The sequence below is a fragment of the Malaclemys terrapin genome, chromosome 2 (assembly GCF_027887155.1).
Source record: "Malaclemys terrapin pileata isolate rMalTer1 chromosome 2, rMalTer1.hap1, whole genome shotgun sequence".
NCBI lineage: Eukaryota > Metazoa > Chordata > Testudines > Emydidae > Malaclemys > Malaclemys terrapin.
Genome location: NC_071506.1, coordinates 121328221 through 121352663, shown reverse-complemented (window position 1 = coordinate 121352663; position 24443 = coordinate 121328221). Strand labels below are relative to the sequence as shown.

General features: G+C 43.4%; 1 protein-coding gene across 1 annotated transcript in view; it reads left to right on the top strand.

Annotated features, from left to right (window-relative positions):
• The window catches only part of PHLPP1 (PH domain and leucine rich repeat protein phosphatase 1), a 222859-nt gene that overhangs the window by 117374 nt on the left and 81042 nt on the right, over positions 1–24443 (top strand). The window contains exon 3 of the mRNA XM_054019563.1: positions 727–852. Coding sequence (XP_053875538.1) covers positions 727–852 — 126 coding nt within the window. The remainder of the gene's footprint in view (positions 1–726; positions 853–24443) is intronic.

The window sequence follows — 24443 nt, the reverse complement described above, 5'->3', positions numbered from 1 at the left end:
GAATGTATAAAAGCAGCATAAAAGTCTTTCACAAGGAAATGCTTTTCTTTTTTCTGTTAGAGTTCTTTTCAGGTCATCCATATACCTTGCTGAAGGCCTCTAGCAAAAAAAGAGACGAGGACTTCTTGCTTTTACGTGTTTGGAATATCCAGACAAAACTAAACATTTGATGCTGGTTTTTATATAAAAGGAGCAGCAAAGGGCACAAAATATTTTTTGTTTCACATTCCACTGTTAAAGGCTTATCAGCAAAATACTTGTTTAAACTAGAAAGAGTTATTGCCAAACTCCTCTACCTTCCCTGCCCTACCCACAGCCCATCAGATTTACATATCTCCCACTCCATTTCACAGTAGGAAGAAGCATGTGATTATTACACTTTTTTTTTTAAAATGCCAGAAAAAAATTGGCTTTATGGCAGTTTAATTTTGGAAAAGTCTTATGATATTCAAGTCTTAAGAATTATCCAGATCTTTATCTTCAACTGCAACAGTACATTTATATAACTTAATTCAAGAGTCCTGTTAAACAGTTCAGGTTTCTTAATCTGTTGCTTGCATGGGTTTTGTGGCTCCTTGACACTGGATTAATTAGATTGCAGGCTTAACAATACTTAATGAGGTTTTTGTGCTGCTCCTCGGTTTCACAGCTTCACTTTGCCTTGCTGGTTGCACAGTGACTCTTTCCAAATTTTATGCAGTAATTATTTTATCTTTTTAAATATAGGTGGAAGAAGTGAAAAAGCACCAGCACTGTTTAGCATTTAGTTCCTCTGGACCTCAGAGCCAGACCTATTACATTTGTTTTGATACCTTCACGGAGTATTTACGGTGGCTTCGACAAGCATCCAAGGTAAGAACACCTCTAGCAACTAGAGTTCTCCTTTGTTTTCTACTTAAGAAAAATGTTGCTCACTTTCACCATAATGGCATAAACGGTTGTGGGTCTGTGGCTGGAGTGAGGGGTATATGTGGGTGTGGTGTGTTAAACTCCATTTGCCTGCAATGTATAAATAAAGAATACTAGCCAGATTTACCACTTTCCTCCTCACTTTGGTGCAGCTCACTAATGTAGGGAATAAGGCCATTAGAATAGAGAAGGTCAGTAACATCTCTTTCCAACATTTCAATATGAAAAGTTCTGTTTCAGAAGTAATAAAAGCTGTGGTAATGTAAGATGTGTAGAGAACCCAAAGACAGTGCTGGAAACTTCAAGAACCAGTTGGAGGAGTTTCTGTTGGGAATGCTGTGCTTCACTTCTGTCTTAAAATAGGTAAAGTTTAGTGACTGTCAAGATATCAACATATTTCCTATTGCTGATCAGTTAGTGTTCTCCAATATACTGTATTTTGGTACCTATTCAATATCCTATCGTATCAGGGCTGTAATTGACTATGCGGTCAGATTATACATCTACCAGTGCTAGTCTCTCCACAAATGGAGCAACCCACCTTCTAGCTGAGCTGATGAATTTCTATTTCAGAGCTCCTTTGTATTTGCCTTGTGCTGGAAAGACTGGGCATGGTGAGGACCCTAGTTCAACATGATCTGTTCTCCCCCACTTCCCTCAGTGGAATAGCTCTGAACAGCAGTTGTGGCAGAGTTCAGAGCAGCCCTGCTCTTTCTCCTGTCATTCTGATAGCAAAGCAGCATCAGGTGGTGCAGTAGGAAAAGCCAGGCCAGGGGACTGGAGGTACTGAGGATACAAGGGAACCTCAGAATAAAAGAAAAGTAAATCAATAATTGAACAGAAATCCCACAATGCAATGGGCAGGGTGAGGCAATAAGGGAGAACTAACTAAGCTGACGCTAAAATACTTTCAACATCAGTCCAAAAAGATTTAGATTCCTGTCTATGCCTTACCGTGTGTGTGATGGGGAGGCCCACTCATGTTTAAAAATGAAAGCTCTGAGCATGTTAAAGTAGAGTTCCGGACTTAAAAATACATCATGTGTGTTAGAGCAGGCTTTGCCAACAGAATTTAGGTTTTTTTTTTTTTTTTTTTTTTTTTTTTACACACCATTTGCATTATTAACTTCTTACTACTTGGTGCCATATTACCTTGTCTTGAGAGGTTTTCTGCAATTGTCTTTTTCTCTATTATGCTAATTTTTCCTATCTACTCCTTTAGTTGGGTTCTCTGCGGTGTCTGATAATAGCTCATATTCCTGTATCTTGCGCACAGAAGGGTAAAGAATGTTTCAGTTCTTTTGTCACACTGGTTAAATATTTTTCTCTTTGGTTTTCCACTATATTTTTAATGTTCATTAATTCCATATTTAGTAAGAGGCTATTGGTTTTTATGTTCTTGATTTGTATTAAGGTAGTTTGTGTGGTGTTTTTTGAAGAGATTTATAGATTTATGGCACTCTAGATCATTTTCAGTGTGGCTTTTCCAAAAGGCAGTATACTTTTTCTAGTGAATGTTTGAAGTATTGGTTTTTAAAGAGGATTGTTAATTTTTGCTCCTATAGTAAATTGAGTTGAATTATGTTGTAGCTTTCTTTGGGCAATAAATGTTTGGGATTTTTGCTGGAATAGAATGCCCTTTATGCATGTTCTAGTAGTTCATCTATTGTAGGATTTTGTATCGCTCTGACATTGGAACACTAACCTAAAACTCCCTGACTTCTTATTGTGAAGCCAAGATATGCATAGTTTGCGGTCTGATCTGATTTCCAGTTTTGAGCTTGTTCTTGTTGTTCAGTTGATCTTTTTATATAAGACAAGTGTTCTTTCATCTCCAGTGGCTCAAATCTCATGAGTGAGGATAAACAGTGTAAAACAATGAACTTCAGAAGTAGAAATAAATGGCAGAAAGTCCCATTGAATTACTGACAACATAGGCTTGTTCTGTACCATGCTGTGCTTCTCTCTTGCTCTGTCTCACCCATATGACTAACAGTATTGGGAAGGTAGCCAACCTGAGGACATCTCCCTATATAATCATGACATCTTCCCTTTTTTCAAATGTTGGGGGAGGAACTCCAAGCTCAGAGCTTGTAGAAGGCTTTGAGTGCCAGAACTGAGGAAAGCCACTAATATTGCCAGTTCAACACTTAAGTATGTCGACAGCAGCACATAGCAAGTGAAAAATTGAGAAAACCTTAGTTTCATAGTTACACGTTCATCTAACTAGATTGCTCTGTTCCAGTAGTATAGCTGCTTTGTAGATTCACATCTTTCAGACAGGACTTAATATGTGTCAGAATGAAGTTTCTCTAAACTGTTTTGTAAGATAAATATGGAAAACACGTGACACCAGCTCAGCTAAATGTGTTGGTGTGAGAAGAATCATTCAGTAACAGAATAGTATGTTACTGAAATAGTAAAACGATCAATAACCACAAATTTAAATCTTTTGGCTACTGATACCAGTACCTGTAGAATTTAATTTAGAAGATGAAACAAATAGTTCCTTAGTTACATGTACAAAGGGGAAGGATGGAAGGGAATCTACCAATGTGGCTTAGCCAAATAGCGCCCTTCTGTAGCAAAATAAACCCTCGCCCTGTATTTCCATTTCTGTTTTTATCTTAAAGGATGCTACCTATTTGAAAGCTAGTTCAGTTGAAACTGGTTTCAGGCACTCAAAACACCCTTGGAAATGGCGAAATACAAATGTACTGCTTAAATGTACAAAGTAATCTGGGGGGGGGGGGGGGGAGTGGGGAAATTTTCTCTAATCTTTCATTGTTAGCTTTTAGGTGTAACTTTGTAACAGGTTAAATGTTTTATATAGAAGTGATCTATTTAAAATGCTATCCACTTTTAAATTATTGTTTTTGGAGCAGGGGATGTATGAAATTTGTAGTCATAATGTGAATACTCATATACTCACTGAAATTGTTTTTTAAAATACATTCATTACTTAGTGGCATCTATTTGGATTTTTATTAACACTCAACATTATTAAATTGACTAGTATTCAAAAGCACTTTAGCATCTGTAAAGGATAGTCTGAAAGTAAAATTGTGTTGTATCCCTGAATAGTATCTGTCTGATGGGTTTCAGAGTAGCAGCCGTGTTAGTCTGTATCTGCAAAAAGAACAGGAGTACTTGTGGCACCTTAGAGACTAACAAATTTATTTGAGCATAAGCTTTCATGGGCTACAGCCCACATCTTCGGATGCATAGAATGGAACGTATATTGAGGAGATATATATACACATACAGAGAGCATGAAAAGGTGGGAGTTGTCTTACCAACTCTGAGAGGCCAATTAAGTAAGAGAAAAAAACTTTTGAAGTGATAATCAAGATAGCCCAGTAGAGACAGTTTGATAAGAAGTGTGAGAATACACAGGGGAAGATAGATTCAATGTTTGTAATAAGCAACAGAGAGTGCCACAGGACTCTGTTGCTTTTCACAGATTCAGACTAACACAGCTACCCCTCTAATGTTTGTAATGGCTCAGCCATTCCCAGTCCCTATTCAAGCCTAAATTGATTGTATCTAGTTTGCATATCAATTCCAGCTCAGCAGTTTCTCGTTGGAGTCTGTTTTTGAAGCTTTTCTGTTGCAAAATTGCCACCCCCAGTCTGTCATTGAATGACCAGACAGGTTAAAGTGTTCTCCCACTGGTTTTTGAGTATTCTGATTCCTGATGTCAGATTTGAGTCCATTAATTATTTTGCGTAGAGACTGTCCGGTTTGGCCAATGTACATGGCAGGGGGGCATTGCTGGCACATGATGGCATATATCACATTGGTAGATGTGTAGGTGAACGAGCCCCTGATGGTGTGGCTGATGTGATTAGGTCCTATGATGTCACTTGAATAGATATGTGGACAGAGTTGGTATCGGGCTTTGTTACAAGGATAGGTTCCTGGGTCAGTGTTTTTGTTCAGTGATGTGTGGTTGCTGGTGAGTATTTGCTTCAGGTTGGGGGGTTGTCTGTGAGCGAGGACAGGTCTGTCTCCCAAGATCTGAGAGTGAGGGATCATCTTTCAGGATAGGTTGTAGATCTTTGATGATGCACTGGAGAGGTTTTAGTTGGGGGCTGAAGGTGACAGCTAGTGGTGGTCTGTTATTTTCTTTGTTGGGCCTGTCTTGTAGGTGGTGACTTCTGGGTACTCTTCTGGCTCTGTCAATCTGTTTTTTCACTTCAGCAGGTGGGTATTGTAGTTTTAAGAATGCTTGGTAGAGATCTTGTTAGGTGCTTGTCTCTGTCTGAGGGATTGGAGCAAATGCGGTTGTATCTTAGAGCTTGGCTGTAGACAATGGATCTGTCTGATGTGTTCTGACAAATGTGAGTTAAAAACTTCACTTACTAGTATATTAAAAATAAAATGCATCATAAATTTAATAAACACAGTCACAGCACTAGATATGTTTACAAAAAATTTAATTTTAGTTTTCAATTACAAAAATCTTAAATTAAACCATTAGGTAGTAGTGTTTATACATGCTTCAGGAAAAATTCTCAGATGATCTTGAGCACTTTTATATAACTCACATAGTTTAATCTTGAAAACTGTCTTTGCAAAGGATTGCTTGCTTTGACAGCATTTTTGTACGGAGGGTGATGAGTGACTATTTTAATAGCATGTTAAAGGAAAAAATCCCTAACAAATCATATATGCAACAGGAAAACATTGATAAGGAAACAGATTTCATTCAAGCTTCAAAACAATTAATGGGTGAATTGTTTGCATTCAATAATTGAGTTAATTTCCATTTCTTATTTTACTCTGGAGACCAAAATGAATTCCCCTACCTTTCTAATTCTGCCTATCACTAGTTATCAGTGAAAGGCTAAAAGTTAAGATTGTGGACAACATGACAATGGGAAATATGCGCATGCTGTTGCTTCTTTAATTTAAAAGTTTAATGTTAACTAATGCTCAAAATAAAAACAAGGTGATTCAAAGTGTGCATTAGCAAAGACTGCCCTTTGCTTTCACCCCAAATATATTTTCTGTTTTTTTGTTAGTGGCTTTTGGATAGGTTTTTATATGGCCTGTGCACGCACACGTTTAAACAGTGAGGCGGGCTGATAGTGTGTAGACTTGTACACAGAAAAGACTGAATTATGGGGGGAGGTAGAAATGGAGGCGATTACAGTGAATTCTGCTCAAGACTGAGATTCAGTGGGGTCACTGCAGAAATGCTGACCTAGATATGGAACTTGGTGACACACTTACTCCAAATAGGTCAGTTTTAAATATGCTGATTTAGCCTCAAATGGAATGCTTTTAAAAGCTGGAAATGTGCATGCTCCTCATTATTGATAGCCTTTTTCTACACTGCATCAGAACTCTAGTTTTAATTTCTAAATATTGTAATTACAGTTTGTAGGTTGTTTAAAAGGCTTATAAAGAGGATTCAGTTTTATTAATCTACTATATTTACCCTCGGCTGTTGTCAGTGGTGGCAGATGACAGAACAAGGAGCAATGGTCTCAAGTTGCAGTGGGGGAGGTCCAGGTTGGATATTAGGAAAAACTATCCCACTAGGAGGGTGGTGAAACACTGGAATGCGTTACCTAGGGAGGTGGTGGAGTCTCCTTCCTTGGAGGTTTTTTAAGGCCTGGCTTGACAAAGCCCTGGCTGGGATGATTTAGTTGGGAATTGGTCCTGCTTTGAGCAGGGGGTTAGACTAGATGACCTCCTGAGGTCCCTTCCAACCCTGATATTCTATGATTCTATTGTCAGGCTGAAAACAAGTAGGTGGGGGGTGTGAGTGTGAGTGTGGCTATGCTTAGGAAAAGCTAACTCCCACACTCTTGTTACACTGGTTTGAGTCACAGCCCTAACCAGGAGACTATGACTGCAACAAGATGTCAATATGGTTCTCTCTCTTCCAAACAAGGACACCAGCAGTACATCTCTATCCGATACCCTGTCTCAAAGTACCTAGTGACAGATGCTTTTCCATGGAAGAAAAAAACATGTAGTGTGCTCCTATTTAAATTGTACAATACTATGCCTTACAGAGAAATGGATGTTCTTCTCCAATAGTAATATGCTCTGGAGCATGAGGATTCATAAGTCCTTTTTATGCTAGCTAAATTGTAGATATCATTAGTCACGTAGTACTTGTACAGCACTTTCATGTCTTCAAGCTGTTTTACAAACATGACTATTACAAATGCCCAAGCTGTTTTTTTGTTTTTTTTTTTTAAGAAAAAATTGCCCTGTGGCAATGACTTCCATGGATTTATTATACATTACATACAAAAGTATTTCCATTAAGATATCTTCAATGTGTTGGCTGTTTAGTTTAATTGAGCCATCCTCCTCCTTTCCAGTAATACCAGAATAAAGGCAGAGGACGGCTCTGGGCAATTCTAGCTGCTTTGCATTGTTTGAGTGGCATGAAACAGCCAGGATATACAATGAATATGGCCATAGAAGTTAAAAATAAAAGGCTTAATATTCCATAACTTCCAGTAATTGGAAATGTCCCGTGGTAACATTCTCCTTAGGTTTGTTTCCCTTTCATGTATGAAATTTTTAATTTGAAAACGGGAAATTCCCAGACTCAAGCTACATTAAGATGGATTTAAGGTGATAGTACATGTCAATAACGTAACATAGTAGGGTTACCATTCGTCTGGATTCCCCCGGACATGTCCGGCTTTTTGAGCTAAAAATAGCGTCCGGGGGGGAATTATTAAATGTCCGGACTTCGCGCGTGCCCCCCCCCATGCAGAGTGCGCGCAGCTAACAGGGCAGCCGGCCGGATGGTGCCACTTACATGGGGCTCTGACAGCCAGAGAGAGTCCCTCCTCTCCGCTGCAGCAGAGATCCCTCCCTCCCTCCCTGCATTCGCAGATCGTCTCCGGCAGTCTGGAGCTCCTCCCCCACTGCTGCCCAGCGTGCCGGGACGAGCGGCTGAGGCAGTTCCTGAGCAAGTTCAGAGACATTAGGCGAAGAAAGGCCAACGACAAGGGGGCCAGGGAGTCGGAGAAGGGGCAGGGAGGTTCTGGAGAGGGCAGTCGAGACGGGGCGGGGGAGGGGGTCAGGAATTCGGGGGGGGGGCTTTCTGGGGGTGTGGATAAGGTTTTGGGCAGTCAGGGTACAGGTAGGGTCCGGGGGGGCAGTTAGGGAGGGGTGTCTTAGGAGGGGGCAGTTAGGGGACAAGGAACAGGGAGGTTTAGGTAGGGGGTGGGGTTCTGGAGGGCAGTTAGGAGCAGGGGTCCCAGGAGGAGGCAGTCAGGGGACAAGGAGCGGGGGAGAGGGTTGGGAGTTCTGAGGGGGGGGGGGCTGTTAGGGGGTGGAGAGTGGTTGGATGGGGCGTGGGAGTCCCAGGGGTCTGTCTGGGGGTGGGGGTGTGGATAAGGGTTGGGGCAGTCAGGGTACAGGTAGGGGGTGGAGTCCTGGGGGGCAGTTAGGGGCAGGGGTCTTAGGGGACAAGAAGCCGGGAGAGGTTTGGCGGGGGTCGGAGGGGGGGAAGTGGGAGGGGCAGAGGTGGGGCTGGGGCAGGATGGGGCGGGGCCAGGGTAGGACGGGGGCGGGGCTCCTCCCGTCTTCTTTTTTGCTTGCTGAAATATGGTAACCCTATAACATAGGGTAAAGTACATTACAAGATATTGTAATTTTATTGTAAATTCTCAATCTTAACTGCATCTTAATACAGCTTTTGTTTCTGAATTAAATGGAATCTTTACGTTCTGGAGCACCATGTGGTGGCCAGAATCAGGGACCCTATGCATGGGCCGACTGGGCCTAATGCTTAATCTGGCCTCGATTTGCCATGTGCTTCCAGTTGGTTGTCTTTACCAAAGTGATGGAGTTTCATTAGGTTATATACGAGCATTTCTAGTTGTGTGTGCACCAGGAGAAGTTTAGTTCTACCTAATACAGTAGAACCTCAGAAATACGAACACCAGAGTTACAAACTGACCGGTCAACCACACGCCTCATTTTGAACTGGAAGTGTGCAGCCAAGCAGCAGAGACCCAAAAAAAAGCAAATACTGTACAACATAGTACTGTTAAATGTAAACTACTAAAAAAAAAGGTAAGCTTAAAAAAATTTGACAAGGTAAGGAAACTGTTCCTGTGCTTGTTTCATTTAAGTTAAGATGGTTAAAAGCAGTATTTTTCTTCTGCATAGTAAAGTTTCAAAGCTGTATTAAATCAAGATTCAGTTGTAAACTTTTGAAAGAACAACCATAATGCTTTGTTCAGAGTTATGAACAACCTCCATTCCTGAGGTGTTTGTAGCTGTGAGGTTCTACAGTACTCTCAGTTCCCAGGCAAAGCTCCGAGCAAGAGAGAGATGTAAGCTTGGGGGCAAACCTTCCTATATAAATAGGGTACACAAGCCTACATAGGCTATTACAATTTTCCTAGACCTGATAAACTGTGTGTGTGTGTGTGTGTGTGTGTGTGTGTGTGTGTGTGAGAAATTGTGGTTGAGGAACTTCATGATGGTTTAATGGTTCCTTTTTAAAGGGGCAATAAACATTAGAAAAGTGCTTTGCACAGCTTTAGTTTAGTCCAGTAACTAAAAGGTTAGTTCTCACTGTGTGCACATGTGCTAAGGAGCTGTTGTCAGTCTTGTTCCTATTTGCTAATAGGGACTCAGAACCATAAAAGATATGTTTGTTGATGCAAATGTTTTAGTCTGATTTTTTTTAGTCTAGGTAAAGGTATTTGTATTAGCTGGGCATTTTCTAAAAGTGATTGAGATTGGCTGTTTTGATCTCTCATCCTTTGGCATTTTCTTGACTACACACTAGTGTTGAACTTATTCATAATTTGTGAAAGCAAAGTAAACCTGTAGTTTTGATTATTTTTTTAATATGTTTTGTCCTCCAATTAAGAAGCACACCATCCACCGGATAAGGGAAGATGGGCACATTGCAGTAGCATTTAATGTCCTACCTCGTAAGATCCACTGGTGGCAGCTTTAGGAAACTCTTATAAAATAGTTTTTAAACATATTTAAGACTTTTTCTAGTATGTGCTAGCTGGGCAGTTGGCCTTCCTGCTTTATTTTAATTCCTTTTTAATAAGGCAGTTGATTTCAAGGTAATTTGGAGGCATCAGTATGTCCTGTCTAACCATGCTTTGCAGTGTCACTTTAAATAGTATGGAGGGGAAGTGGCCACATCATTACTTACTTGTAGTGGCTTTTGTTTTATAACATGCACAGAAGGAAATGTGTAGGGTACTAGCTGTATGCTGCTTTGAGGACTGTGGGGAGATTTCAAGCATTTATATGGAAATAAACTATTAAATTATTCATATCCTAAAAAAACCTTTCATCTTGGTTTCAATCGTGTAAGTATATTCCAAAATAAGTGACAGAAATGCAATCAGTGTATCCCCATGATGTGCCAATTACAGGGATAGTGCTGAAGAACTCAAAGAAATCAAATGTGTTGCTGATTAGTAAAGTAGCTTTGATTGTCACTTGTGCTTTGTTTATTTTTGAGGTAGCTAAAGATAATCAAGTTGGTGAACATTTTTCCTTTGGGCGATTTGGAGAAAGAAGTGGTTCGGGACTATTTAGAAAAGCTGGACGAGCACAAGTCCATGGGGCCGGATGCGCTGCATCCGAGGGTGCTAAAGGAGTTGGCGGATGTGATTGCAGAGCCATTGGCCATTATCTTTTAAAACTCATGGCGATCGGGGGAGGTCCCGAGTGACTGGAAAAAGGCTAATGTAGTGCCCATCTTTAAAAAAGGGAAGGAGGAGGATCTGGGGAACTACAGGTCAGTCAGCCTCACCTCAGACCCTGGAAAAAGCATGGAGCAGGTCCTCAAGGAATCAATTCTGAAGCACTTAGAGTAAAGGAAAGTGATCAGGAACAGTCAGCATGGATTCACCAAGGGCAAGTTATGCCTGACTCACCTAATTGCCTTCTATGAGGAGATAACTGGGTCTGTTGATGAGGGGAAAGCAGTGGATGTGTTATTCCTTGATTTTAGCAAAGCTTTTGATATGGTCTCCCACAGTATTCTTGCCAGCAAGTTGAAGTATGGGCTGGACGAATGGACTATAAGGTGGCTAGAAAGCTGGCTAGATTGTCGGGCTCAACGGGTAGTGATCAACGGCTCCATGTCTAGTTGGCAGCCGGTTTCAAGCGGAGTGCCCCAAGGGTTGATCCTGGGGCCAGTTTTGTTCAATATCTTCATTAATGATCTGGAGGATGGCGTGGACTGCACTCTCAGCAAGTTTGCAGATGACACTAAACTGGGAGGAGTGGTAGATATGCCGGAGGGCAGGGATCGGATACAGAGGGACCTAGACAAATTAGAGGATTGGGCCAAAAGAAACCTGATGAGGTTCAACAAGGACAAGTGCAGAGTCCTGCACTTAGGACGGAAGAATCCCATTCGCTGTTACAGACTAGGGACCGAGTGGCTAGGCAGCAGTTCTGCAGAAAAGGACGTAGGGATTACAGTGGACGAGAAGCTGGATATGAGTCGGCAGTGTGCCCTTGTTGCCAAGAAGGCTAACAGCATTTTGGGCTGTATAAGTAGGGGCATTGCCAGCAGATCAAGGGACGTGATCATTCCCCTCTATTCAACATTGGTGAGGCCTCACCTGGAGTACTGTGTCCAGTTTTGGGCCCCACACTACAAGAAGGATGTGGAAAAATTGGAAAGAGTCCAGCGGAGGGCAACAGAAATGATTTGGGGGCTGGAGCACATGACTTATGAGGAGAGGCTGAGGGAACTGGGATTGTTTAGTCTGCAGAAGAGAAGACTGAGGGGGGATTTGATAGCTGCTTTCAACTACCTGAAAGGGGGTTCCAAAGAGGATGAATCTAGACTGTTCTCAGTGGTACTAGATGACAGAACAAGGAGTAATGGTCTCAAGTTGCAGTGGGGGAGGTTTAGGTTGGATATTGGGAAAAACTTTTTCACTAGGAGGGTGGTGAAGCACTGGAATGGGTTACCTAGGGAGGTGGTGGAATCTCCTTCCTGAGAGGTTTTTAAGGCCTGGCTTGACAAAGCCCTGGCTGGGATGATTTAGTTGGGATTAGGTCCTGCTTTGAGCAGGGGGTTAGACTAGATGACCTCCTGAGGTCCCTTCCAACCCTGATATTCTATGATTCTATGATTTGCTCATTAAAATAAAAGTTGCATGTAATCAAACTCAAATTGTGTCCAGAGGCTTCATTTTATAGATTGCGCATCTATCACTAACATATGATTTTGAAACTCATGATACTGAGCATGACCAAATATAAGGAAGTTTAAAATTTGATTCCAGTTTAAACTGATATCAGAAGCTTGGGTTTCACAGAGCTTTCTTAATACAAATTAGCAGTCTCAATCCAGAACGTAGAGGAGGCTAGGACCAATTAAACTTGTGACTGAATAAACTGAAACCACTCCAGAGTTTTCAGGTTGGCATCTCTTTCCAGTTCTATTTAGCTAGTTCTGCCCATTCTTGGAGGCATCTCCACTCTCCTGTTTGTATCTGCAGACGCTACAGTGAGCTTTACTTTTCCTACATAATTCAAGGCTTCAGAAACTTTTATGATCGGGTTTTTTTTGAGGTGTCAGTGTGCATTGCATACAAGCTGCTCTCTAGTAGCTACTATTCAGAGCCAACCCTGAAAATTATTGCTCTAAACCTTTGGCCTCATCTCGGATAAGTCAGAGAAAACAGCAGCACAGCACATCCAAAACAGGCAAAAAGAAAAATCCTGTGTAACTTAGAATATTGTTTGTGACAGTACTTTAACGTTGATGTTATAGCTTTTTATTTATCTTCCAGTGAAAAATAAAAGCTCTGAACTACATTTCCTTGCATTTAATATGGTGATTATGAGATGGTCACTTCTGAGTAATTGGACCCCATTTTCACTGTTCCTCATGCTTTGTCCCTCCCTGGTTGAGACATTGTTTGCTCACTGATCACAGAAAAGCATCTTTTTTTTTCATTAAGTAAGAAATGCAAGCCTGTTTTACCCCATGGGATTTTCACTCCATTACGAATTTCATAGAAACAAATCAATACCATATTGAACAACATCAGGGATAAGATACTTTTTACAACAGCAAAACACAGGCTGTGTTTCTTCACATTCAGATTGATAGTTTCTTTGATTTTTTTAAAGCATCTCGTCTAATTTTGACAATTGCTTTTTTTGATGGTTTTTGGGATTCCTTTAAGTAAACCAGTCTCCTCCACACATAGACATAATGTTCAGATAATGCCTCTCTGGAAGTCGAGGTCTAAAAATAAACCCACAGTTTCCTTTTAGTGGTGATTTCAAGTACTGAAACATAAACAAAACCTCCAGTTTCCACACCGGATCTTAACTTCCTTTTTTGTGTATGTATGAAACCTTGAATATTAAGACCTTTGGTCCCTAATAATATCTAAGAGTTCCTGTCTTTGATGGTTTATAGTATGTTTATTCATTGATGACACTTCCTGAAAAAATGTGCAGTTCAACTCTTTGAGTGCGATGCAGGCAGTGGGCCTAGTTTTTGTGTTCTGACATTGTCCCCTGAAATAATGCAGGTGAAAAACCCCCACTTGCCCTTCAAGGAACTACTCCATTTTCCCAACAAGATTCATAGGTGCTGGAAGTAGGAGGGTGGGGGGGTGTGCTGCTGCGCCCAGGCATAGTGGTTTCTGTTATATTACAGGGTTTACAGTTTACCCCCACCCCACTATACAAATTGTTCCAGCATATCTGACAGGATTTATACTTTTCTGTTAAATAAAGTTGAAGCAAGAAAAATAACTTTGTGGAGCCCATACTATATTTGTGTCCCTGGAAGAACAAAAGAATGATCAAAAGAGGTTTGAAAATTGCTGTGTGAAATAAGAATAGACTAGGGTTTTATTGTAATCGTAAAGCACTTAGAAGTGATTCTCTTCCTCTAATATCTATTGCTGTGTTCTGTGCCCTCAGAGTTTAGAGGTTAGTTGCCATTTCAATTATGAACCTCAGTTTTCCAGGGTTTATAACATGCCTGTTACCAGGATGGGAGTGAAGCTTCGTATTCAGGCTGACTTAGACTACAGGTTCTCCCCACCTATTACAATAATTGAGATCTTTACGAATAAGACTCCAAAGTACGTGACATGGTTAGTGATTTGAAGCTTTTAATTTCCTTGTTTCAATTAAGCTGTGGCTTTTCCAGTGGAGGGGAAAACAAAACAAATAAATGTAGCAACCCTGTGATCCCCTTTCTAGACTGCTGCCTTTAGTTAATAATACATCTCTACCCTGATATAACGCGACCTGATATAACACAAATTCGGATATAACGCAGTAAAGCAGCGCTCCGGTGGATCAAAGCAAGTTCGATATAACATGGCTTCACCTATAACGCGGTAAGATTTTTTGGCTCCCGAGGACAGCGTTATATCGGGGTCGAGGTGTATATGCAAAACGTTGCAGCCAAGAGTGAGAACATGAAAAGTGGTCATTGCACACATGAAATAATTTTCAAGCACAATCATACATTGCCATCAAATCAGTCCTAATTAGGGTTGCCAACTTTGTAATATTTAAAATACAGATACTCCAGCAGTAGTGCCAGAACTTCCCCCACCCTGCCTCTTCCCTTGAGGCCCTGCCCCTGTTTGGGGGAGGAGGGGAAAGAGCAGTCACTCGCTGCTTTTCCCCCCCAGGTCAGGAGGGACTCACTTGTGGAGCCAGGGCTGGAGTCGCAGCTGCCCGATGTAGGTAAGAGGTGGCCCTGGCTGAGTAGGGGCTCATGCGTGTGACCCAGTGCCTCCCTCGCCCTCAGTAACTGGACTTTGGGTATCCGGTAAGATCTGGCTGGACACTGTCCAGTCTCCTTTTTGACTGGACTTCTGGTCAAAAATGGACACGTGGCATCTCTAGTCCTAATAATAAATGTGATTCTACAGCATATGTTTGTATATTTAGATATACAAGACTTGCAGATTTTTCTGCTGAGTTAGAAATTGCATGAGGTGCTGTGTGCGCTGATTTAATGTGTGGCACCTTTTAATACCGAAAGATCCCAAAGTGTATTGCAAAATACACACCTATTTCTGAAGTGCAGTCATCTTAGAGAGTTCCAGATAAACCTGTGTGTATGTGGCTTTGGGGAGAGGGCAGTAAGAAGGGGAATGGCTGCGGATCCAATTTTTGGATCTGCGCAGGGTATTTGCACAACATGAGGAATTGTTGAATAGTTTTTCATTTGGGGTATTTGGGTGGTGAAGGCATGGGAAGGTAAATGTCACACTCTCTCCACTACTTTACTTCTCATCTAAGGATTGTTTTCTGGGAATGTCAAAAACCATGGAAGCCTGAGGGAATCTTTTGTAAGAGCGGACCTTTAAAAATCAGGTTAATGGCTTACACAAGGAAGGTAAAATAGAACCTTGGGCATCCTCGCTGCGACTGCAGTGTTCAATCTTAAATTTTATTTTATTAATGGTGGGTTAGGATGCCTGGAGCTTCAGATAAAACCTTTTTATTCTTTTAAATCTAAATAAAATAAGTAGAAGTGCAAATTAATTTACCCCAAATCTTTCAAGTAACTTTGAAACAACTTGCTAAACAGTAACCTTTTCTACGAATAGAAACATCTGGTAATCTACTGTGATCAAAACAAGTAGCAGTTTGATATACTATCTTAGAACAAAACTGAGGGTCTTGGTTCAAGAAGCCTAAACAGAGCCAAAATCAGAGAGCCTCTTAAAAACCAAACCCGCAGAAGGAGGGGGAAAAGACTGCCACTTGTATCACAAAATGTTCTATGAATTTACCACTGCAGACATTGCATCAAAATAAGTTTAGGTTAGTGTAGGACTCTGATCAAGACTGAGTGCAGAGCTGTGTGGAAGTATTCCACCACAGATAGGTAGCTTATCTGGGTAATGGATTTGACATTTGTCTTAATATCTAATAGAACACATGGCTAGAAAAAAAAATTCTTAAGTAAAAATTCAAACTGAAGTCTTAAATTATATTTGAGAGAGAGACCGTTGTCTGACTTCTCCTGAATGGAATATGAGTCAGAAAATAGTGACCTAGCCTTTTCAGCTAGCACCTTTTCTAAAGATGTCCCTTGTTGGGAGGGTAGGACCCAAGCAAATAAAAATGGTTGGACTGGCTCATAATCTCCTCAACAAGAAGATGAAAGACTTCCCAGCAATTACTGCAGCGAAAATGACTCCAGCTGAAACAAATTTTTGGTGCTGGAGGACTCTGCCAACACAAAATAAATCGTAAAAACATATTGTTGCTAAAACAAATTAGACTATTAAGAATATAGCTACTCCTGATGTCAGAATATTACGTCTTTCAGAAGGCATAGACCAGAGGTGGGCAAACTTTTTGGGCTGAGGGCCACATCTGGGTATGGAAATTGTATGGCGGGCCATGAATGCTCACAAAATTGGGGGTTGGGGTGCAGGAGGGGGTGAGGGCTCTGGCTGCGGGTGCAGGCTCTTGGATGGGGCTTGGGATGAGGGGTTGGGAGTGCAGGAGGGTGCTCCGGGCTGGAATTGAGTGATTTGGAGGGCAGGAGGGGGATTAGGGCTGGGGCAGGGGGTTGGGGCACATGAGGGGGTCAGGGGTGCAGGGTCTGGGTGGCGCTTTCCTCGAGCAGTCTTCCCCCCCCCCACCTCCTACACAGAGGCGTGGCCAGGCAGCTCTGCATGCTGCCATGTCTGCAGGCGCTGCCCCTGCAGCTCCCATTGGCCAGGGTTCCCAGCCAATAGGAGCAGTGGGGGCGGTGCTTGGGGTGGGGGCAGCATGCAGAGTTCCCTGGCTGGCCCTGCGCATAGGTGTCAGAGGCAGGATATGCTGCTGCTTCCGGGAGCTGTGCGGAGTCATGGCACGCGTGGAGCAGGGCAAGCCCCGGACCCCAGCGGGAGCTCGAGGGATGGATTAAAACGTCTGAAGGGCCAGATGCAGCCCCCGGGCCATAGTTTGCCCACCTCAGGCATAGACAGTAGCTGTTCTGAGTCTTGCAAATACTTGATCAAGCTATTATGAAGCATAAGGGATTACCATTTTGCGGCAGAAGAGGTGCACAAAGTGCTGGCCCCCGGACTGGACCCAAGTAGTGAACTTTATTTAAAAGTATAACTGCCAATATTTCCCAAACTTAGTTTTTTGTAAGGTTAAAAACTTTTGAGACTACCAATAGCATTTTTTCTTTTGTCTGTTTTCTATCTGTCCATACTCCTTGGACTGAATGGTCTTCATTTCAATCAGAAAATTACTTTTTCATTTGGCAGCTTAAAAAACATTAAAGGTCAACATCTAAGTTTGTCATCTGTGGCTTCCGGCGGCATGGAATGAATCATGGCTGTCCCTCTGAAGACTGATCTTAAAGGGCAGTGGTTCACTAGATGTTCCATGGCTCGACTTTTCTTCATATTTGAATATTGGCTGTCCTTCATTTTCCATTTGTGTAGTAGGTAATAGCAATTCCTTTTGTGGATCTGATGCAGTTTGCTGTGATCCATATATTGCATGGCATGGTGAAGCCAGGTAGTTGGTCTGTAGGATCCATGATTAGGTTATGATTCTTGATCCCACTGTTCTCCCCTAGCCTCCAACATTTGTGTTTTGGTGATAGTCCTGAGGTTTTGAAACCCTTGGCCACTAACCAGAACGGGTTCCTGTACTAAAAGCAGCATCTCAAGTGTTTTGAGACTTGTAGGTGGGCAAGTCTGGGTGGGTTATTTTCTGGTTGTGTTCTTGTATTATTGCTGCTGCTTTGGAGGGAGAGTGGTAAGAGAGATGCCAGGATGGAGAAATGTTGTCTTCGTGTTCCACCTGTACAACCGCCATGGAAAGAAACACCTGAATGTCACCTTCTGCGACATCAAACTCAGACACAAGGATTTCCCAAAACAACTGATAAAGATCTCTGTCCAGATAAAGGCTGGGAACGATATTATCCACAAACTAGCTGGGGCCAGTGGGAGGTACAGATGTTCACCCCTTGCGGACAGCCACAACCTTAATCTGCTCTGTAACTGATTATTGTGTACTGGTGTGGGCAGGTAGCGTACATACACAACTTGTCTGTGCAGTTGAGCCCTGCTGTTAGAATTGTCACATGAGTACTGAAGTCAACGCCAATTGAAAACTACTTAAAGTGAAGGAATTGAGTATATTCTGCTGTACCCAGTGCATCTGAAGATTGCCTATCAAGGTTGCATGCTTCGGGATTGTCTGTGCTGGGAGACTTACTGCCATATAGCAGTATGTGGTGTAGTTAGACTAGTAAATATTCCCTCCCACTGACAAGTCTTGCCTGCAAAATCTGGAAGAATCCCAGGATTTCATCTTAAGTGTTCAAAAAGAAAGTTCCAAGAAGATGACCTTGAACAGGTGGGGGTGTTTGTATGTAGGTAACTATTACTGTAGAAACAGACCAATTAAAAAAAAAAAAAAAACTTTGTTACACCCTTGTCTGAAGTTCAAATATAAAAAAGCTAACTTTTTTAGGTAAGGTGAGAATGGATCAAGAATTTTTTTTGTACCAAACACTAAAGTTGGTGTTTTCTCTTGCATTAGGTTCCATGCTTAGGTTCTTTTGCAGTTCCATGCTTACATATAAAAGATGCTTTGGCTGTGGGGTAAGGTTGGCTTTGATTACTTCTTTGCTTTGAATAGCTGGCTTGGAAGGTTTCCAATGCAGTAGTGTTCACTGTTATCCTAGTTTCCTATAGGTCTGTATCACTGTTACTGGAGCAAGAGTCAGAATTAATGATACACTGAAGTATGTAATGACTAACAATGTTTAAAAAAAAAAAAAAAAAATCTAAAGGGGGAGAAGATTAAAATGCTTACATAAAAAGGCCAATATAACAAGTTTAACTTAACAAAAATCACCTTAGCACAAACTAACTTTGTTAAAACCTTATTTCTTCTTTGAGTAGCATCTATTGGGTGCTCCACTGACGCTGTTGATAGAACTTTGGTAGCAGTCCACCCTGGTCATGCATGCATTGTTGCCCGCCTGACATGAGGTTAGCCAGTGTGCGTGGGCACTCCTCAGTTCCTTCTCAGCCACCTCTGGCTAGAGATGGAGCTAGAGCTGTCAGTTCTCAGATTGCTAACTCTTAGAATTGCTAATTTTAGCTTCTTTTGAAGTACTTTTGCTTTGTTTACATTTTATTTTGGCCTTTGCCTTTAAAAAAAAAAAGGGGGGGGGGAGAGAATATTTGCTTCCATCAACCCCCTGTGTGGGAAACCCCCAGGACAAGGGTATGCTGAGCTCTCTGGGCTTCAAGAAGTGCCTCAGTTGCAAGGAATCTATCCCAGTGACGAACGGAACTTCACAATGCATTCGCTGCCTGGGAGGGGGAAACATTCCACAGAAGTGTGGCTTGTGTTAGCAATTGAAGCACAGATCCAGAAAGGACAGAGAACTCTTATTCATGGAGTCAGCCCTTCAACCTCCGGAGTCCAGGCGGGAGCCCTTGCTGGAACCCTCTACTTCGAAGAGAGATGAATTCAGAGGCACACCTGCGAGCTACTCATGTAAGGCCTCTAAGAAAAGGTCTGTGATTCCTCATAGTGAACCCCGATTGAGCCGAAAACAATCCCTGGCTCGGTCAGTATCACTGGTACTGATGGCACCGAAGCTGTCTAAATCTGGTACCCAGGGCACATGCGGTACGAACCAACAGGGCAAGTCGGAATGCCTAAACGCTCAATGGGCGCAGGCAAAGAAGCATCAGTACTGTGCAGAAGTAAGAAACGTAGAAGATCCACCCCAGGTAAGGCTCTGTTGGTACAGTCATCAACATAAGTACTGCCGATGCTACTCCAGGCACCGATGAATCCTGCTTTAAAGGTCCATTTCTGCGACACCGTCAATACAAGCCTCTTGGTACTGATAGAAGCTGTCGGTGCCAATGCCCTCTCCACTGACCGATTTCCAGTGCGTGATGGATCTTTTGGTGTCCAACACACCGGACTCTCCTCTGTCAGTACTGGCGCCCTGATACAGAGTTCACCCAGAGCCTTTGATTTATCGACCTCCTGCCATGCACCGCCCTTTTCATCATCGGAATCAGAAAGTGAGCAGGAGGACTTAGCTTCCCAACACTCTTCTCACACACCATATGGAGCCCCAGCTTCACTACAGACACTGGGCATACCACCCCTCTGACCTGCAGTCTCCCTAGTTTGAGCAACTGTGGTACCAACCACCGGGCCTCTTCCCATCACAATTGCCTCTGGCCCCAACAGGGCCAAAGGCAATAGACAGTTATCACTACTAGTGTGGCCTACCAGCAGCTAAGGAAGTGCCCTCCTTCAGCCGCAGCCTCGAGGGCCTCTGAACTCCCTGAGCAGGCTAGGGAGGGAACTAGAGGTGGAAGTTGAGGAGAAAATTACTCTTCCAGCCCACTTCTCATCACCAGACGAAATGGTGATGCCCCCTTTGCCATCTATGTTGGATGACTTTAAACTGTTCCAGGACTTGGCACTGAGGGTGGCAGAGGCACTCCAAATACCCAGACACCTCTTGTAAAGGTAACATCACAAGCTGGTGGACATTCTCCATTCCTCCACCTGCTCCAGAGTTGCCCTTCCTATTAACGAGGCTCTACTGGACCCCGCCAAGGTGATATGGCAGACTCCCCACGTCCGTCCCACCAACTTGTAAGAGACTGAACAAGAAGTATTATGTGCCAGAAAAGGCCCCGCAATTCTTTTTTCACACCTGCCTCCCAGTTCGATCATTGTGGATGCAGTTAACACTAAAGGCTGCCAACACCACTTTAAGTCCACCCCTTATGACCGGGACTGGAAGCACCTGGACTTGTTTGGCAGGAAGGCCTACTCCTTGGCCACCCTTCAATTCAGAGTTGCGAACTATCAAGCCTTGTGGGCTAAATATGACTATCAGAACTACATGAAGCTTAGTTCTTTCATTGAACAGCTCCCTGATTCTCAAGGACCAATTTAAAGCCTTGGTTAACAAGGGCCAGCTGGTGGCAAAAAGTCTCTAGTCTACTCTTGATGCAGCTTTCAAGGCAGCACATTCTATTTCAACTGCCATTGTGATGAGACTGGCCTCATGGCTTCATCTCTCTGGCTTCCCCAAGGAGGTCCAAACAATGAAGGACCCACCTTTTGAGGGAACGAAATTATTTGCTGAAAAGACTGATGAGTACCCAGACTTTAAGATTCAGGGGCCACCTCTTTGATCCCTCAGGATCTATACACCTGGGCACAAAAGAGAGAGCCCCCAGCCACCATTCAGGCCTCGCTCACAATACTAATCTCAATACTCATCCCAATATACGCAGAGATTGTATGAACCTAAGGAAGAAGCCTGGGTTCACCAGACAAAAGATGTTGGGATCTCGGCAAACTTCCTCTCAGTCCTTCACCTTGAAGAGACCGTTTTGACAAGTTTGTTGAGGTGTCCATAGCGTGCACTCCTCATTTCACACTGGAAAACCCAAGCATTCCTTCAGAGATCATCTCGCCTCGTTCTGCAGCACCTGGGAATGGATAACCTTCAACAAATGGGTGTTGGAGATTATCCGAGAGAGATACTCCATCCTTTTCTTCTTCCCCCCCACCCCCACCCCCCAAAAAAACACTTTCCCGTCTCTCTTCAGAGAGTCTGCTACATCAGGAGATAAACCACCTGCTCAGCGTAGGAGCCATAAAGCCAGTGCCTGCACATCTAAGGGGTAGAGACTTCTACTCTTATTACTTCCTGATACCGAGGAGAAAAGAGGGTTGGAGACCTATACTGAACCTCAGAGAGCTCAACTTGTTAATCAAGGCTCAGAAGTTTTAAGATGGTCACACTATCTACGATCATTCTAGCATTAGAAAAAGGAGACTGGTTCTTGGCCCTCAACCTTCAATATGCTTATTTTCACATATCGATCCTAGCTAGCCACAGATATTACTTCAGGTTCATGCTAAGCCAAGACCACTACCACTACAGAGAACGCCCTTTCAGCCTCTCATTGGCCCCCAGAATATTCTCCAAGATCCTCTCAGAAGTGGTGGCCCACTTATGCTCTCAAGGCATCATGATGCATCTTTACCTGGATGACTGCCTTCTCAAGGCAGAGTCCTTAACAGAGGCCCAAGAAATCACTCGGACCACACTGGACCTGTTTCAGAATCGGATCAACATTAACACCAGTACAAAGGCTAGAATGCATAGGAGCCGACCTTGACTTCATTCAGGTGAAAGTGCTCCTCCCACATGACAGATTTCTCAGTCTCTCCTCATTGCCAGAGACAGTACAATCCAGTCCCCAAACTTCGGCCAAACATTGCCTCCAGCTTCTGGGGCATATGGCCACGGGCATATTGGTTATTGCTTGTGCCAGACTTTGCATGAGATGCCTCCAAGCATGGTTCGGTTCAGTTCAGTTCAGTTTACAAGCTGAACAGAAGCAGCATAAGCAAACTACTATCAATGCTCACCAGTGTCGAGCAATCCTTGGACTGGTGGAAGGATCCAGTAAACATCTGTACAGGAATCCTCTTCAGTCTTCCCCATCGCTACTCCTGACCACCAATGCATCACTCACAGAGTGGAGCATGCATCAAAATGCTCGCACAATACAGGACAAATGGTTTTAAGCTGAGACGTGCCTCCACATCAACCTGCTCGAACTCAGAGCGGTCAAAAACAGAGGGCAAAAGGTACAGTGATTTCAGCTCAGAGACTAAGTGGGTCTCTGGCTGTATTAAACTCTGTTACCAATTGCGAAACATCATACCGCCATCTTCAATACACACGCATTCTACGAGGTCGGTGGTCTCATCCATCGTCTTCTCCAAAGGTATCCCAATAGCAGAAATCTGCAGAGCAGCTACTTGGGCATCTGTACATACCTTTGCAGAACAATATACCATCCTGAGGATTCGGCTACAGATGCCAAATCGGTGTTACGGTACTATCGTCCATCTAAGACTCTACTCCAAAGTTCCAACCTCCAATCGTGGGCACTGCTTGGGAGTCACCTACAGTGGAGCACCCATAGGGACACTACTTGAGGAAGTTACTCACCTTGTGCAGTAATGATGGTTGTTCGAGATGTGTCCCCTTGTGGGTGCTTCATGGACTGCCCTCCTTCCCTCTACTTTAGAGTTCTTGTCATTGACTCTGCAGTAGAGAAGGAACTGAGGAGGGTTGGTCACGCATGCTGGCTAGTTTCATGGCAGGCGGGGAGCAGCGCATGCCCAGGAGAAAGACCGCTACCAAAGTTCTCCGATCAGCAGCACAGCGACACTGACACACCTACAATGGAGCACCTATAGGGGGACACATCTTGAACTATTGTTAAGACTGCGTTTGTCACGGAAGTCATGGATTCCATGACTCTCTAACTTCTGCAGAGGCCAGACTGCCCCTGGGCCAGCCACACCAGCCACTTCTGGGGCAGTCTCGGGCTACCGTTTCTCCTCCCTCTTCCCTCTCTCCCCCTCCCCCCACCCCCAGCAGCAACAGTAGCAGTTTGGGTGTGGGAGGGGGCCTAGGGCAGGGATGTGGGGCGGCGCTTACCTTGGGGGCCTCCTGGAAGCAGACAGCATGTCCCTGTAGCTCCTACGCATAGAGGCCAGGTGGCTGTGTGCTGCCACTGCCTGCAGGCACCGCCCTGCAGCTCCCATTGGCTGTGGTTCCCGGCCAATGGGAGCTGCTGACCCGGTGCTCGTGGTGAGGGCGGCTCACGGCGCTCCCCAACATTCTCTCCCCCTCAGGAGCTGCCGGGACATGCTTCCAGGAAACCAGGTAGGGAGCCTGCCAGCCCCGGTCCTGCCCCCTCCAGCACCAGTGGGGGTCCCAGGGCATGCGGTACCTTCAGAGCACCTGCGGCCTCCTGGCTCAAGTTTTAGTTAAAGGTATATAGTATGAGTCATGGACAGGTCACAGGCCGTGAATTTTTGTTAACTGCCCATGACCTGTCCATGACTTTTACTAAAAATACCTGTGACTAAAATGTAGCCTTAACCACCATTACTGCACAAGGTGAGTAACTTGGTTTTGAGTCAGAATCCCGGATCACTTTACAGTGCAGCCTGTTAATTGAGTTTTCTTCTGTTGAGGGCTCTTTTTAAAAAGGTGTATCCTTTAACTATCTGAATACAGCTTTCAGGAAAGGAGGTGGACAGGAGGAAATTATTTAAATTCCCACCTTAAGGTTTAAAACAAAACAAAACAAAAAACTTTTCCTGCATAGATAAGGCCTATAACTTTGTCCATACAGCTGGTTCAGTTGACACCCATTGTCAGCAACAGGTATTTTTGTAGTGCAGCCAACGCTTTAGAATAAACAGGGCCAGTGATCAGTCCTGGCAAGCTATGTGGCAGCGGTGGCATTTTACTGTTTTACAAAGGAAAGCTTTCTTTAAATACCATTCTTTATAGGCAAGGATATCTGTTGATTCACGGAGGGGCTTGTTACGATGGTTTCTGCTACAAACAGCAATTTGTAATTAACTAGACCATCTTTTGACTTTCTCAAAATACTCAGTTTCCTTTCAAGGACACCACTGGTTTTTATGAACTCTTGTTTACATTTGTA